Source organism: Tetrao urogallus (genome assembly GCF_951394365.1).
Source record: "Tetrao urogallus genome assembly, chromosome: 2".
Lineage (NCBI taxonomy): Eukaryota > Metazoa > Chordata > Aves > Galliformes > Phasianidae > Tetrao > Tetrao urogallus.
The window spans coordinates 24,690,962-24,707,587 of record NC_136814.1 but is presented as its reverse complement, the minus strand read 5'-3'; the positions used below and the strand labels follow the sequence as shown (position 1 = coordinate 24,707,587).

Sequence of the window (16,626 nt, the reverse complement as noted above, 5' to 3'; positions counted from 1 at the left end):
AGCTGCTATCAGTTGCTCTCTGGAAAAGAAAGTGCAGAGAGACAGTCTGTTTTCTTGTAGGCACTTCCCAGGGTGGCGGGTGCTGGGGGCAGTGAGTTGCTCCATTCTAGGAGGAGCGGAGAGCTGCCCCCATCCCAGCTGAGGCATGGTGGCAGTGACAGGCATCTGGCTGGTGGCGTGAGGGCAGCGGCCTGTGGGGCTCTGGTGCCGGAGGATGTCGGGCAGAGGGTCTCCTGCTCTGGAGAGGAGTGGCAGCAGTGGGCAGGCAGGCGAGACAAAGGCTGCAGCACAGCCCCCCAACTGCATCAGTGTGCGAGGGGTCTCCTACAGTGTCAGGTAGGACGAGGGATCCTGGAGCCGAGGTGAGCCCCTCCCTGCTGCCCCGACCCCGGGAAAGGAGGGGAGAGGGCTGGGACAGGTGGGCTGTGGGCTTGGCCTTGGGCTGGTGAAGAGCGAGAGCCGTGGCGGGGCTGCCCGCCTCGTGGTGGGGCAGGTAGTGGAGATTTCCAAAGTTCTGTGTACGTGTGTCATGCAAAACTTTTTACTTCATCAGTGTTTCTTCCTTTCTGATATTTGTTTTCCAAGAGAGAGTGTTGGCCCATGGTGGAAAGTTCCTTTGTACCATACAAAATGGACTCGGCAAATACTTAAAGATGTTTCATTTCATGTAGAGAGTGGCCAGATTATGGGGATTTTAGGAAACTCTGGTAAGTTGTTCCTCTATGTTCAAAGAAATAAAATCAGAGTTATTACGGGTGACTTCCACAGTAGTCTGAATGTGACTGAGGTCTGTGCTTTAAATAATGAAATTGCAGCTGTGTTAACCCCTTCTTTGTGAAAACGTGACACTTGGTTTCCAGAGTTCTATCTTCTGCCATCTAACTAGCAATTACAACTTCAATAAAAGATAAGGTTACCTCCAAATGCAAATGTTTCACGATAAAGTGTGAATGTGGGAAATAAATGCTAATCACACTTATTCTAGTTTCCCAATTGCTTTCCTATTACTGTCATGTTAAGACTTTGTTTAATGCTTTCTTATTTTCACATGTCTCCATCCAAGTGATGTCGTTGCTCTTGAGATTGAATGTCTTGCAAAATTCATCTCATCATATGGTTGATTTGTTTTGTTTGAAAGGATCTGGGAAAACAACACTTCTGGATGCAATATCAGGAAGACTGAAAGATAAGGACAATTTTTTTGGTGAAGTGTATGTGAATGGGCATCACTTGAAGAAGGAACATTTTAGAGATTGCTTCTCTTATGTGCCACAGGTTAATCTCCACATTTGTTTGTGTGTACTGTGATTCCTCTCCTGTTAAAAAAAATACAAACAAACAAACAAAAAAGGTATTTGCTACTGTAATGGTACAGTGTATTCCCACCGCAGTTTCACTAGTTGTTTTGATACCAAGCAGTCAATAAATTGCATGAATGAATTGAGAGACTGTGAGTAAAAGCAGTATCTTAATTACTACTGGACTAACTGCTGCTTGTTCTTCACCTTTTTCTTAGAATGACGCTTTGCTAAGCTTCCTCACCATAGAAGAGTCTCTGACCTACACAGCTTTACTTGCTCTTCGGAAGTGCTCCAACAGCTTCATCAAGAGGAAGGTCTGTGTATTATCATCTTCTGCTAGGAATGCAGACATGACATCATGAAATGCTTTTACTGGCAGCAGTTTTCATCCATGGCTGTGGCTTATATTTATGCAGTTTCATAATCCTTATTCTGCAGCTGGAGAGATACCCTTCTGCTGAGCAATGAGCAGGATAGACTCCCTAATGCTCACCACCTCTGCAGGGAGTTTGTGCCTATTTCCCAGCAAATATCTTGGAACAAAACTTTAGCTCAAAGCTGCAGCAATTACTGCTGCAGTAGATGTTGTTGGCATGGAGTTCAGCTGCCATTGGCCAACTGGGAAACCCAGCTCACTGTAATGCTTAAGGCTGTGTATGCTGGCCAGTCTGTTGAACAGCAGAGCTGACACTAACACTACTCTGGCTTCTTGGGGAGCTCTCTCACTATCCAGAGCGGCCCTGAAATGCACCATTCTACTGAGCTGCTTGCAAGCTGCCTTTTCGATAAAATATGCGTGTTTCTGATCTACTAGAGGGTGCTTTTTGTCCTCAGCTCAGAAGTTCCTAATCAAAGGTTCTTGCCCTCTGTCTTCTTTCTTCACCCATTTTCCACTCAGTATTTTGTACTTCTCCAGAATTGATTTGCCTTTCTGCTCCCTTATTTTGGAAGCCAGGCTAGCACATTATTCTTAATGTCTAGCCTCTGACCTCCTCATCTCTTAATGTCATGCAAAGCTAAAATTTTACTTATTTTAGAATATGTAGAAATGAAAAAATATTTGTAAAAGTAATTGGAATACTGCATTAAAATAATGTAATAAAAATCAGGTCCAAATCCTTCCAATTACAATGGGTGCAAGCAACACTCTGAGAAAGTCTTAGCTTAAAATTATGCCTTTTTTTTTTTTTTTTTTCCCCTTCAGTTTTTGTTTTTCTGAGTATCTGAGTTGGTATCTGAGTTGAACACTGGTCTTTCTAATTTGGAATTATTTTTCAGGTCGATGCTATTATGGCTGAGCTAAGCCTTAGCCACATTGCCAACAAAATAATTGGAAGCCAAATATATGTAGGAATTTCTGGAGGTGAAAGGCGTCGTGTCTCAATTGCAGCTCAGCTATTACAAGATCCCAGTAAGTACCACAAAGAGGATTTTGAACATAAAGTAGAGCAGTGCTACTTTGTGCTTCTGCCATGGGTTTCCCTAGCCCACTTTAAAATACAAATACATTTTTTAATCTGTAATTCATTAAAAGCTAGCCTAATAATGATGGAGATGGATAAGCCATAATTCAGGTTTGTCATTAATCTATTACTGGTCTTGGAAAGGAATGAAATCTAAAATCTTGAGGACTGAATATGCATCTAGACTCTTTTGCCTCTTTCTGGGCTTGCCCTTCCCACATGTGCAACGTTAGTTGTGACATATTTATTTTTGGCTTATGGAACCAATTAGAGCCCTACGTATCCAAGCACTGAGTCTTGCAGTGGAGCAGCTGACATTGGGCCATCTATGTGTGTACTCGATGGGGTCAAAAAGGCAGTCTGCACATGAACTTTGCTCACTTGGAAAAGAAAGAAACAAAAGAGAGTCAATTGTTCAGGAGTATAACAACTCTCATGTGGTCTTTTCCTTGATAAGAAGCCAGATGTTGATACACACCATGCTTCCGTGTGTCTTAGTTTTAGTGTAAACAAAAAAAAGTCTAGTGAATGAAAATTGAAGCTGAGTAACAGAGAATTAAGCTCATAATGTAGTAATTCTGTGCGGATAAACCTAAAGAGAAAAATCTTCTTTCCTATATTTAAACCCTAGGATTGAACTGCCTTTTCTGTGCTATATATCACCTATGTGACACTAAATGATTTGACTGTAACTTTTACCCTTCCATATGCAATAAAACCGTGAAGAAAATGCAATTTAAAAACTGCTTTCATTTATAGAATTATACATCCTGTATTCTCATGAAACTCTTCATTTGTTCATAATTAATTTCATTATCTGTATATTTAATTCAGATCATAAGTTCTAGCTAATTATTCCAGCCATATTCACATTTGTATACATTTTGAATTTTACCACAATTCTTCTCAGAAGGAGGTGTACATTAGATCTATTTTGCTAATTTATGGATTTCACTTGAACTTAGAAAAAAATCATTATGTTCTTATTTGTTGTGTAGTTCTATATGTTCTTATTCCCAGTAGCTGAACCTGAGCCGTTGAAGCTAAATAAAGATGAAACACTAAGCCTCAGTAATGAATGTGCGTGCTCTGTGTTACACACAGGACTTCACATGTACAGCTTCAAATGCAGAAGTCATAACATTTGCTCTCAGTTTACCTGAGTTTTAATGTTATTTCTTACCATTAAACAGAGGTCATGCTGCTTGATGAACCAACGACAGGGCTGGATTGCCTGACTGCAAACCAGATTGTCTCACTGCTTGTGGAACTTGCACACAATGACAGGATTGTGATTATCACCATTCATCAGCCTCGCTCAGAACTCTTCAGGGTAAAGGATATCTACTCAGCATTTGATTTTTTTAGCATCCTTTTTAGTATTTAAGTTCTTTTCAGAATAAAAGGGCAATATCAAGTATAGTTGTGTTAAAATTCTCCCTAACATTACCCCCGTGTAAACATAGGTTTGTGTTTAACTTTACAGGTCTGGCCTTCTGCCACTTGCAGTGCATATTAAGATACACACTGCTCTGTGCCACTAACTCTGACACAGTGTGCATAACCTTTGTGTTATGCTGCTATCCAAATCAAAACACTGGGAGAAGCCATTTAAATTCCCCATGTGTGCTGGCACTGTGAAAACTAGCATTTTATTTATTGTTACAAATGCTTGCAAATCAGGATGAAGCCATGATTTGGAATACAAGCGGAAAAAAAGCTTTTATTTCAAGTTTTCTAGCTTCACATAGTTTGTGCGGCATGGTCCTCCTTCCCAAGACTGTTTTAAATTTGCATCACTCCATGAACGCAACGCACTTCTCTTGCTGAATAAATTTAGTGTGAGTGATCACAAAGCAATTGCGAATGATGGTGCTCTTCTGGACTGGAGTTGGCCCTGATGCTTGCTGAGCACAGCTATTGGGAGCCCTGTGCTGGCAAATGTATACCCAAAGAGCAGTGCTCTTAAAGTCCTTAGTGCTTCAGGATAGTTTTCCCAATAATATGGGAATTTTGCAGACTGAGACTATTAAGCACCAAAGGAGGTGAGTCAGTAAGTGAAGGTACATTAGAAGTGAAGTCAGAAGTCCTCAGATCTTATTTCTGTTCTTGGATTAGCTCTGTACACTGCTGGCTCCAATAACACTGAGAAGCATTAAGTTTTAAGAGCTTACAAATGTGTCATCTTGCATAACCATAGAGAGGAGTGATAGAAAGGACAAACTTCCTTTGACAGAAATATACTAAGGAAGTTTGAATGTGTCAAATCTGTTTTTCCCCTCAAAGCATTTTTATTACCAAGACAGTAGCTGTACTCAAGAATTAATGTGCTTCTTCCCAGTATGTATTGCTACAATCTTAATTTGCCCCCACAGTTATTTGACAAAATAGCCATCATGAGCTTTGGAGAAATGGTTTTCTGCGGGAACCCTATGGAAATGATCACATTTTTTAGCAGCTGTGGCTATTCATGTCCTGAACAGTCAAATCCTTTTGATTTCTATGGTAAGTTTATCTAAGTTGTTCAGGTAAAGTGAACAGGTTTTTTTTTTTTCCCCAAGATAAAGATTTTTCCATAGATAGGAATGTGTTTGAATTTTTCTCTGACTCCACAGCTGTACTCAGCTCAGAGAAGAAAAGAGGACATCCACATGTGCATGGATAACATGAAACAACAAAAGTTTGCAGTAGGACTGAAACACAGCAGAAAGGAATAAGCTAGCAATGAAAAATGAATTTTTGTATTTATTAAATTTATTAAACCTCTGGGTTCCTGATGGCACGTCTCTATGCCTATCCATTGAACATAAGGTTATTAATTTGATCCCAAAACTGTAGAAAGCATTCATGGATGTTTTTGATGCCAAAAAAAGTGAACAAAGTCATTGCCTGTTGGGTAGGATAGAAAAACTAGAGGATGACCAGGGAGCAAATGCTGAGATTTCAAAAAGTGTTGGGAGTTTCTAATGCCAGGGTGAACTACTTAAGTAGAATGGACAGATTCTTCTGGAGATGATGACAACAGGCTGTTTGCAAAAGCTTTGAGTTCTGTTCTACTAATTCAGGATGGAAGAAGTATCTGTAACAGATTTTTAAAATGAGGCTTGGATTCACTGCAGGGCAACTGTGTACCTGACCTCTGTGGAAAAAAATGAGTATGTCTGTGTGTACATTTGTGTGTGTATCTTTTAAAATCTGGTATGCAGGCTGATTTCTGACAATAATAGCTGAACGTTAACCAGAGAATGTGACCAATCAAAAAGCTGTGTTCAGAAAAACGGCACATTCAGAGAAGGCAGTGTTTTTCTATTGTCTAAATGGCATCCTAAATTGAGAGAGAAGAGAGGATGGTTGTTGACATGAAGCTGGAATGGGATGAAGCTGAAAATACTGGTGTGACAGTGAGGATAATTTTGTCTTCATGAATTTGAATAGTCTTCAAATGCATAGATGATTTGAGATTTAGACCCACCGTTAAAACAGCCTGGTAAAGAAAGTACTGCATTCTTCAAATGTCAACCTTTGAATGTGACAAGAAAAGGAAAAAATATAGTTTAGAGCTAAGAATCATCAGAATATTTAGTCTTCAGAAAATTGGTAGTTTATATTTTTTGTGTGGTTTAATGATGTGAATGAAGGCACAGATTCTGATATCATTTACACCAGCAGCAGAGGAAAATAAGATCTTATGTATTGAGCATGGGTTGTACTGTTGAAACGTTGCATGCTTTGTATTTAATTAAAAAAAAAAAAAAAAAAAAAGAAAGTACAAAAACATGATAGGCATTAGCTATTTGGTATCGTGGCTTGTCTATTTCATCTTTTTTTTTTTTTTTTTTTTTTTTTGGAAACTGCCTGGTTGTCATTTGTTTCCTTTGTGTCTTAGAGCAAGTCACGTTCAGCTGGTTTTATAAAGTGTGGCCCATTTTTGAGTGTTCATGTTTAGAATGAAGTCTTCAGTTCACTGTTAAGGGCAGTTTGCTAAATTCCAGTTTTCAGAACACTAGCAAATATTCATAAGGATTCCAGTTTTGAGGACAAACTGAGACTGCTGGACAAGGGCTGCAGATACTCTTTTCTCCTGTAAATTTGTCTTTTGAAAATGAACATAGCATTTTAAAACTGCCATGTAAGGATGATACAAACCTTAAGAGTAGATCACCTTTCATCCTCAGCTGGGAATCCGTCTTGTTTCAGTAGCAGTAGCACTTCACTGGTGTACAGGAAGAAGGGTGAAGGTCTGACTGTGGAACACTTAAGTCCTTGCATTTCCACATGAGCCTTGAGGGTCCTACAGAGGCCACAAAACAGAGAGAATTTATTGTGGTTGCACAGTCATTCATTCATTCTGCTTGAAATAGAAAGGAAGTAGTAAAGGAAACTTCATTCATTTCAGTCAACCTTTTACTTGCAGGTTTTAGGATAGAGACGTGGAAAGGTTTGTTGCAAGGGAGGAACAGATAGAATCATTATAGGGTCATAGAATGGCCTGGGTTGAAAAGGAATCAAAGATCATCTAGTTTCATCTCCCCTACCATGGGCTTGCAACCATTAGATTAGGCTGCCAGAGCCACATCCAGTCTTGTCTTGAATGCCTCCAGGGATGGGGCATCCGCAACCTCTCTGGGCAAAGATTACATATGTGATGCACATATGCTAAATATTTTGTAAATTTACAGTGGATCTGACTTCTGTGGACACTCGAAGCAAGGAACGTGAACTTGAAACCTATAGCAGGGTTCAGGTGATTATATCAGCTTACAAAAACTCGGACATCTTTAGGAAAGTACTGGAAGCCATTGAGAGAACAAGGTTTATGAAAGACCTTCCACCCATACCATTCAAAAACAAAGACTCACCTGGTACCCTTCCCAAATTATGGTTTCTTTTAAGGTAAGACTTTTTTTTTTTTTTTTTAAAGAAAATAATTTTTCTTTGTTCTCCTTATTTACTAATCTCTCAGGCTTTTTTCTGTTTGACTCAACAGACTTTTTTGTTATTTTAGTCTATCACTTCACCTGTCTGTCTTTTATTTTTTGGAGGAATATTTTGTATGTAAGATTTGTTCAAAGCTAAATGTCGTATGAGCACACGGTCAGTCATAACTAAGAGGTATATTGCTATTTTTTTGTTTCATTAACAGGAGGATAACAAGAAATTTCTCTAAAGATAAGATGGGCATAATTATGCGTCTCCTCCAGAATCTTCTGTTTGGCTTGTTTGTAGCATTTTTCCTTCTTAGACTAACGCCTGAGCTGGAAAAAGGAGCAGTACAGAACCGCGTGGGTTTCCTCTACCAGTGCGTGAGTGCTCCCCCCTACACAGGGATGCTCAATGCTGCTGCCTTTTGTGAGTTTCTGTCCTCTACTATTGCAACAGCAGGTATTGCTGCCACTATTTTGTAACTAGGAGCAAGTAGCTTGTGAAGATCGCCATTTAAAGAATTCCTACAGTTTTAGGTAATTCAAGAGTTGATAGGGAAACATGAAATTCAGAAGTGAAGCAACAGCAAGCTTCACAATGCAGAAGAGTAGTACGTCCAAGAAACTCCATGTTCACTGTGCTTAGTGAAGCAGCATGCCCCTAATCATAGCACTATTTGAGTTGAAAGGGACTCTTAAACGTCATCTAGACCAACTGTTTATTGCAGGAGAGTTGGACTAGATGACCTGCAGCTCGATCAAGTTGCTCAAAGTCCCTCTAACCTGACCTTGTATGACTCCAAGGACAGGGCAATCCCCACCACTTGTTTTCACAGCTGACCTGGGTATGGGTACATTATTTTGAAAGCCTGTGCGTAGCATTAAAGGACAAAGTCTAGGTGTAAAATTTACAGCCTTAAGTAAGGTCAAACACAAAGACAAGGAAAGGGTGGAAGTACAAAACAGTCTTGAGGGCAAGGAAGGATAATTAGGTTTAAGACTATTATGTGATGATTATGTTTCTATTAAAGGGTTTTTCACTTACAGCTACCATCGATTAGTCACACAAAGATCAACAGTAGTTTGCATTTACAACCCTAAAAACTGTTCCGCTCATGTCAGGAATGTACACTGCTGACATCACCTTGAGATCAGAGCATGTCAGTACGTTATCCAGTGGTGGCAGCTTTTCCAAGACTTTATTTGTATCTGCAGAAAGAGAAGAGTGCATGCTGCCTCCTCAGACCTGTTTTACTCAATGTAGAAAATTCTGCAGGGACCAAGTTTTGCAGTCACAGTGGGAAGAGGGGAACAGGGTGGTTTAAACAGAACGTTTCTGATAAATGCACAAAGCTGTCTCAGTGCTTAATGTCAATTTTGTGACAACAGGTCTTGGTCTCTTTATTTAAATATTATTTATTTCTTATATATTTAATCGTATTTAATCCAGTCCCACCTTTACGTGCTATCAGCGACCAAGAAAGCAAAGATGGCTTGTATCACAAGTGGCAAATGCTTTTAGCTTATATCATACATATCCTGCCCTTCAGTATTCTCAGCGTGGTAATTTTCAGCGTCTTTATGTACTGGTAAGTAGTTGTACCATCAAATGGATTGTTGTTTTCTTCTTGTATCCATTTCAGTTCCTTTGTCAGCAGTAAGCTTCCTTGCATGGCTTAGTGCTATTTTCTCTCAGTATGATCACAGAGAAAATTTAAGGAATGATTATGCAATTCTAACGCTTCTCTTTCAGGCAGCGTTAAGATTAGATGTACACTTAACAGGAGGTGTCAGATAGGATCAGGGAGTTGAGTGGCCCTTAGGAACTCGCTAGTCTTGCTGAAGACCAGTTGAGTTGCTGAGGCATTTGCAGAAAGGCTTTGTATTTCATGTAGGTCAAACTTTGAATGCACATACACACAAAAGTAATAATAAGTGAGTATGTAAGGCTGGCAGAATTGGTTCTCGAGATAACTATTGTAAAAGATACAATGGATGCAGGAGCTGTTCTGCTGTAGCTTTGCAGCAGGATACCATTGTTAATTTGAAAACAGATTAAGTAAAATTGCATAAAATCCCATCGACAGTTGAATTAGAACTTCTGCACCAGGAGATAATCTGCCAGGGGGATCCTGCAATAGTTGTTTTCCTATCTAGAAAAAATGTGTGAATACAGATCAGTGTTTTCTTTTTCCTCTTGCTCTGTAGGAGCTAACAAAGGGAAGTGCTCAGGCACATAGGCATTTACCACCTCCTTTTCATTTGGGCTCCCAATAACTGGTCTGCAAGGTTTCCGAGATGAAAAGACTAAAGCCCCAAGGCAGAAATTTCCTATTTTCCAGGTTTGAGGACACGTGAGCATGATTTTGGTTTTGGTGTTTTTTTCTGTTGTTGTTTTGTTTTGTTGTTTTTTTTTGTTTTTGTTTTTTGATAGGTTGGTGCTGATATGAATAAAATTTCCTTAGGTCCCCTTAACTGCCTGGGTGTGTATTTCTGCACGCTGTTAGTGCTGCCTGCCTCAGGCAGTACTGCATTCAAAGTCCTGTTACTATTTCCCTTGAGCAAGTGCTGGGATGCACTCTGCTCACTCAACCACTTCCATTGCTGCATGCCAGTGAGCCAATTTCTGAGGATGGTGTGATTAGGAAAGTGTATTTTAGGGTCCCTGATGGGAAGGTCTGTGGAGCTCCTGAGAGTCACAAGTTACTGTTTGTCCCAAGCTACTGTTTGTCACTCATATGATATAGGTATCATATGATGTAGATTTTTCTAGCTGGAGAATATTCTAACAGTTTATATTTTCCTACCGTTCTATTGCTCTGATTTTCTCTTCTCTGTGTTGATTTTTTATTCTGTCCTTTTCGGTTTTCTTCTCTTTCTACACCTATCCCAAATTTGTGAGTCTCTATCTATACGGCTCTGTATTAGAGTGTTTCAGAGAAGGGGAAACTTTAATGCTAGGACCTTGGAGAGCTGCTCCGTCTGCTCTCATCTGTCATTAGAGATTGTTAAATACCTGCTGGCTTGCTGAATGTTTAGTGCATGAAGAGTCAATGTTCGTGTTTATAATAGACTCTCAGCATTACATGCTACAGGAAATCCTGTGAAAAAATTAACAGCTCTACTTTAAAGCCATGGTTTGGGTGTGGTGGATTGTAAAATATGACAGAGTCCTGTGACTCTTGGTATTCATTTGAGCAATGAATATGAAGTGTCAAGTAGCTGCCTGCTAGCTAAGCAGAGCACATGTTATATACTGGTATGAGGCAATTTTGGAATGAATTATAGTGGAAATGTAGTATGTCACAGTGTAATTACAGGTTTTATCATCTGTCAAGTTTGCCAAACAGTTGCTAGCTTTGTTCACTTTTTAGTCTTTAGGACAAGTTGGAGGGGGACAGTTTTCCTTAAGCGAGGGAAAAGCAAGGAACAGTGTGTAGTGTATTAAAGAGTGTAAAAGTATGGAAGATATTGCATTTGGATGAATCACACTTACAGGAGTGGTGAATTCAATGAGCCTTCTATTCAACTAGGATGAGTACAGCTGTTTTTACAATTACGTGTAAGTGCAGAAGTGCAAGATTCCATCTGTTAATTGTCTGCATAAAGGTGTTCTTTAAATATACGACCTGTAAATAACTCTTACTGAATGGACTCAAAGGAGGAGGATGTTAGCTTAGGGAGTCATTAAAGGCATGGTGGTTATCTTGATATAACACATTTTTTCTATGGTTACATCTTTACATAACCCTCTTTAATCTAGATGGAGAAAGCTCATACATCTGCAGTTATGTCATGAATTTAAGTTGATGCACTTTTTGTTAAGGCTCTGTCAAACATGCAAAAAGCTAAGGGATAAACCCTTAATGAGCAATGATTGCAGAAATGAATGACAACAAAAACGAATGGTACTTTCCAAGTCTTGTCCCAAACCAAACTGTTTAAAAATATCCCTTGTTTCATTTGTTTTTTGTTTTTTTTTTTTTGTACAGGACTATAGGGTTGCATCCTGATCCTTTCAGATTTGGAATTTTCTTTGCGGTTGTCTTTGCTTCCCATGTAATTGGTGAACTACTCACCCTTGTGATGCTTGGGGTTATTCAAAACCCAAATATAGTCCAAAGTGGAGTGGTGCTGCTTAACTCAGCAGGTGTGGTAGTGGGAGCTGGACTCGTAAGGTAGGAAAACATTTTACTTCATGATGGTGTTGACATTAAAATACTGATAGATGAGTTTCAAGAAAAATCCGTATTGCTTCAGAGCAGTGATGCAGAGGAGAAAGGGAACAAAAGTACAGCCATTATCTTCAGAGAGGAAAAGCTATCTAATCATGTTAGACTTTGTACTAAATACACACACACAAATAATAACTTTAGATATCTGCAAAGATATTAAAATGTTTATTTATTATTGCAAAATGGCATATGACTTGGAGATAAAATTGAGCAATTCACATCTATTAGCTCAGCTGAATTCTTTTACTTATGCCAACATGATTGTATGAAATCCTGTCCTTATTAGCGAATTCTACCAAAAAAAAAGCCTACCAGTTTTAATAATTGCTGGAAGTTTCACACATTAGTTTTAGTTTTAGTTTTGGTTTTAGAAAAAAAAGTCATTCTCAACAATTTTATTAATGTTCTTCTCCAGTTTCGTCATTCAACTTTTCAGGTTCCTTTTTTAATTTGTGTAAACTCAACTACATACAAATATTAAATCAATAAATAGCTTAATAAATGTGAAGGAACATTACGATGCACCAACAAGAAGTCAGGACTGAATGTTACGATGCTGTACCAATGTCAGAGAGAACTTCAGTTGCTGTCTCATTTAGCACTGAAATAAAACTTATGTTTGAAAAGCTGACATTTACAGCCAAGAATTCTTCCTGTAACTTTCCTACAACCAGAGAGATTGTTTCAATTTAGGGCAGAACTGGTTCTTGGAATGTAGCAAATGACAATTTAACTTCTCTGTTTCTTAAAAGGACCATAGAAGAAATGCCAATGCCTTTTCAAATACTCAGTTTTCTCACCTTTCAAAAATACAGCAGTGAGATTCTGGTAGTCAATGAATTTCATGGCCTAAACTTTACTTGTGGTAAGTATTCAGAAGTATTCCTTTCCTTCCTTGAACAACAAAATTGTCCTGATAACTTAAAGAAAACTTGTTGTTTAAAACATCCTGAACTTTCTGATTAGGAAAAAATGTACTGTAACTCTGTATCTGCAAGGTAGATAAATTGTCCAACTATTTTTTTCAACCATTCCTCATTCTTTCAGTTTTCCACCTTTTTCTTCACCTGTTCTTTTATTCTCCATTTTGGAAAGTCAACTTTGCAGCCTACTGTGTGTTTACCAGAGCACTTGCACAAATAGAGTAGCGATAGGAAGAGATGGTACAGGATCGAATATCAGTGCAGGGAGCAGTGCACGTAACACCCAACCAGACATTTCCTCTCACTCTAGTGAGGCTTCAGTTCAAATATATTAGCATGGCAAATATTGAGCAGCTTTGGTCTGTCAGGCTGTGCTTCAGTGTTTGTGAGCAAGGTAAGTGAAAGACATTACAGTCAGGTTGGAAGGATTAGAAGGATGATGTGAATCTGTCAACGGGGGGAAAGCTTTGAGCTGTCCTTCAGCCATGAGATATTTTGGGCTTTGCAGGCAGGTGCTTGTGCTTCTCTCCAAGGCTACATATCCTTCATGCACTATTTGTCATCAATCTATCCTGCCTCCCTTCATTAGAAAAGTGTAGGTGGCAACTGTTTGAATACAGCCATAAAAACAACTGTTAGAAAATGACTCCATGACTTTGGTAGTAGTAATTAAAAGCTGATGTTTAATGGGAATAATACATCTATCATACTGGCCAAAGTGTGGCCCCTCCAGACCCTTCATTTACTTGGTATGAACAAAACAGAAAGCTCTAGAGACATTTTGTTTGTTTCTTCAAATAATGTGACCTAGATTAACTGCAGAAACACACGGTATGACTGTTCTTAACACAAAAAGGGTGGGAGCTGTAGATGTGGGCTTAATTCATCATTAAAATAACATTAAAGCTAGATAAGTTAAATGTATGAACCTAGATAGCAAAGCCTGAGTTTTAATTTTACTGATTAACTTACTGAAGGAATTATCTTTTTCTTTTGACAGATGGAGACAACGGTTCCACTACGATAAATGCTGCATGTCCAATCACTCGTGGCATCGAATTCATTGAACAAAACTTTCCTGGTGCATTATCCCGGTTCACAATGGATTTCCTACTGCTCTATGCTTTTCTACCTGTACTTACCATTATAGCAATCTTGAGCTTCAAAATAAGAGAGAAGATTATTAGCAGGCAGTGAAAAAAGGTAGCAGTACTAACAAAGCTTCAAAGCTTGATCTGCTGGATTTTATAAAGAATTTAAGCAATCAAACACATAGAAACACATTCATCTTCCCTTGCTTGATTCTAAGTAGACACTTTCCGTCTTAAAAAACAATGTTCTAACAAGCGTGTGAATGACTTCCTGCTATTCCTGGTATTCCCATCCCTTTTTCCCCAAATCAGCCATTCCAATAGTATTACAGGTTTTAGAGGACTTCTAAAATTTGATTTAGTCTGCTGATGCGTTCATTCTTCAACAATGTATCTAACGATGCTCTAATGTTTTCCATAGTACTTTTTTTTGTTTTGTTTTGTTTTTTAAGCTATTACCAATAAGCAGAGAGCTAGAATTGCTGAGTAAATCCAGAATTGTTTTGTTTTTAAAGTAATATGCTTTGTTTTGTTACCATCTGTGGGTAACTTTAGAAAGAGAACAAACCAAATATTGTAATAAAAGACAGAATCAAGAAATCGCTTTACTCTTATGCATCCCATCCAACCACAGCATCCATGAGTACAAGAAGCAACTTTAAGCAACACAGAAGTTACAAAATGCTTTTGTTTTGTAAGCAATGCCAGATCATATTAGGCAGTTATGTTATTTGTATTTGCTCTTTCTTCTCAGTATTCAGTTCTAAATCTTGTTTTGGAAGCAGTCTGTGAATTACTAGGGAAAAAAATTGTTTATTAATAAAGTATCAGTTCAACTAGGGAAAAACGTATATACAAGTTGTCTCCCTTTTCTTGAAAGAGATGTTATTTGCATCTTTCTCTGGAAATCATTCTCATGGGCTCACTAACACATCAAAGGGGTTCATTCATCCAATTAGTAAATAGAAATAAGTAATTCTCAAAAAGAAAGCCTACTAGATGCAAAATTCATAAGCTTTGTTTCATATTCAGTGAAAAAGTTATTTATTGCAGAGTTAAGTATACTTGTACCTTAGAATTCCATAGTAAAATAATTAAATTTTACAGCTGTAAGATAACACACATTTTAACAAGTATGAAATCCCCAAGTTAATGCAAGCTTTTCACTTAACTATGAGGCCATTTTCTTCTAATTATCTTTATGTATAATATTCTCAGATACAAAAGTTACATGAACAAACAATTCAATAAACAAATACATGAAAAAATATATCTAAAAGGATGGATCGATACCAAGTTAATGTGTCTTTGCCATTTTTATGCCCACGGATAGACTTGTTTATCAGGGAATATTCTAGCATTCTGGTCTGCCAAGTCTCTGTTTAGGCCCTTACTCTCCGACTACAAGTCTTAGCTCTCAGAGCCATCTCTGATTTAACGCAGGTTTGTCTCGCTTATTCTGACAGAAGAATCAAACTTTATGATACTGAAGCTGAGATAAAGAAGACTTACGAATTTCAGATCAGGCCAAAATTGTTTTTAATTCTATTTTGTTCTACACATTTTTCTGGAACTACTCAAATAGGTCAAATTATGATGGAAATGCATTCTTAAGCTTTGATTTTGAAGATGCCTGGTGTACTTAACCATGCAGTTCATATTTTGGGTGTGAAAACTTGTATGCATTTACACAGATGATTAGGGCGGCATTGGTCAAAAATACATTGAGTAATTTGTTACAAATTATAAAACAGGTAGGAATGACTGATGCCACCTTCATATTCAAATCTTGCAAATGTGAAACTTAGTACACCGTCAGCAGTTCATCAATCAGGACCAAAATCCATTTCTTTCCAGGATTTGGAGGCATTTCTTTTGTATTGTTCAAGTTCCTGAAAAAGAAACATACATAGATATATTAATATCCTGATGACTAAAATGAATAAGATATGTTAAGCACCTCATCAATTAAAGCACGTACGCAGATCAGTCACTGTAGAAAAAAATAACTAGATGGTTGTTATTTCTAACAAAATAATACTGAAAGTTTGGCATTTGATACATCTGCACTCACATAATGACATAGGGAGCTAGATTTATTTTTTATATTATTATTATTTTTTGCCTAGACACTTGCTTTCTAAGGCAGAAGAAAGTTGGGACCCTTTCTTAGATGTTTGGTGTGGAGAAGCCTAACTCCACAAACTGAAATGTATCATTACATGTATTTTAGGAACAGAAGACAGAATTACTGAACAAAAACTAATTTGTCACATCAACCAAGTGTCCAAGTCAAGGCCTTTCAAGGAGCAAAATGGATTGGCAATTCCTTAAGAGTATGGAAAATAATTGTTTGGTTTTTTTATGCACAGAACTGAACTATTGAAATCTTATACACTGTGTTAGAAACCCCTACAGAATTTAAGCCAGATATACTAAGAATATGCGTGATATACACATGGCAGATGTTCCCTTAGTGGCCCTGCTGTGGCCCCTGAAGTTGTGCTGCATTTTGGCTTTGCTACCTTTCACAATCTTGTCCAGACAGCAGCAAGCAGAAATGTATTTTGGAGGAAAGCAGTGGTTGTTTAGAGATCAACCCAATCTCTGGTATTGGATATTCATGGAAACGTTCATCACTGCTTGGGACTTTTCAGGAAGTGCAGTAATCAAGACAGACAATGATGCCAC

General features: G+C 38.2%; 2 protein-coding genes across 2 annotated transcripts in view; one reads left to right on the top strand and one right to left on the bottom strand.

Moving 5' to 3' along the window:
- The window catches only part of LOC306958705 (ATP-binding cassette sub-family G member 8-like), a gene marked incomplete at both ends in the record, with an annotated part of 46,070 nt that overhangs the window by 12,005 nt on the left and 17,439 nt on the right, over nt 1-16,626 (bottom strand). The gene's annotated exons all lie outside the window — the stretch shown is intronic.
- ABCG5 (ATP binding cassette subfamily G member 5) lies at nt 215-14,041 on the top strand (the record flags this gene model as incomplete). The annotated part of the gene is made up of 13 exons (XM_079549971.1): nt 215-336; nt 586-707; nt 1,139-1,275; nt 1,517-1,615; nt 2,580-2,712; nt 3,958-4,097; nt 5,140-5,269; nt 7,444-7,657; nt 7,908-8,113; nt 9,137-9,275; nt 11,679-11,864; nt 12,674-12,786; nt 13,845-14,041. 13 exons carry the CDS (start codon nt 215-217, stop codon nt 14,039-14,041), a joined length of 1,938 nt encoding a protein of 645 aa, XP_079406097.1.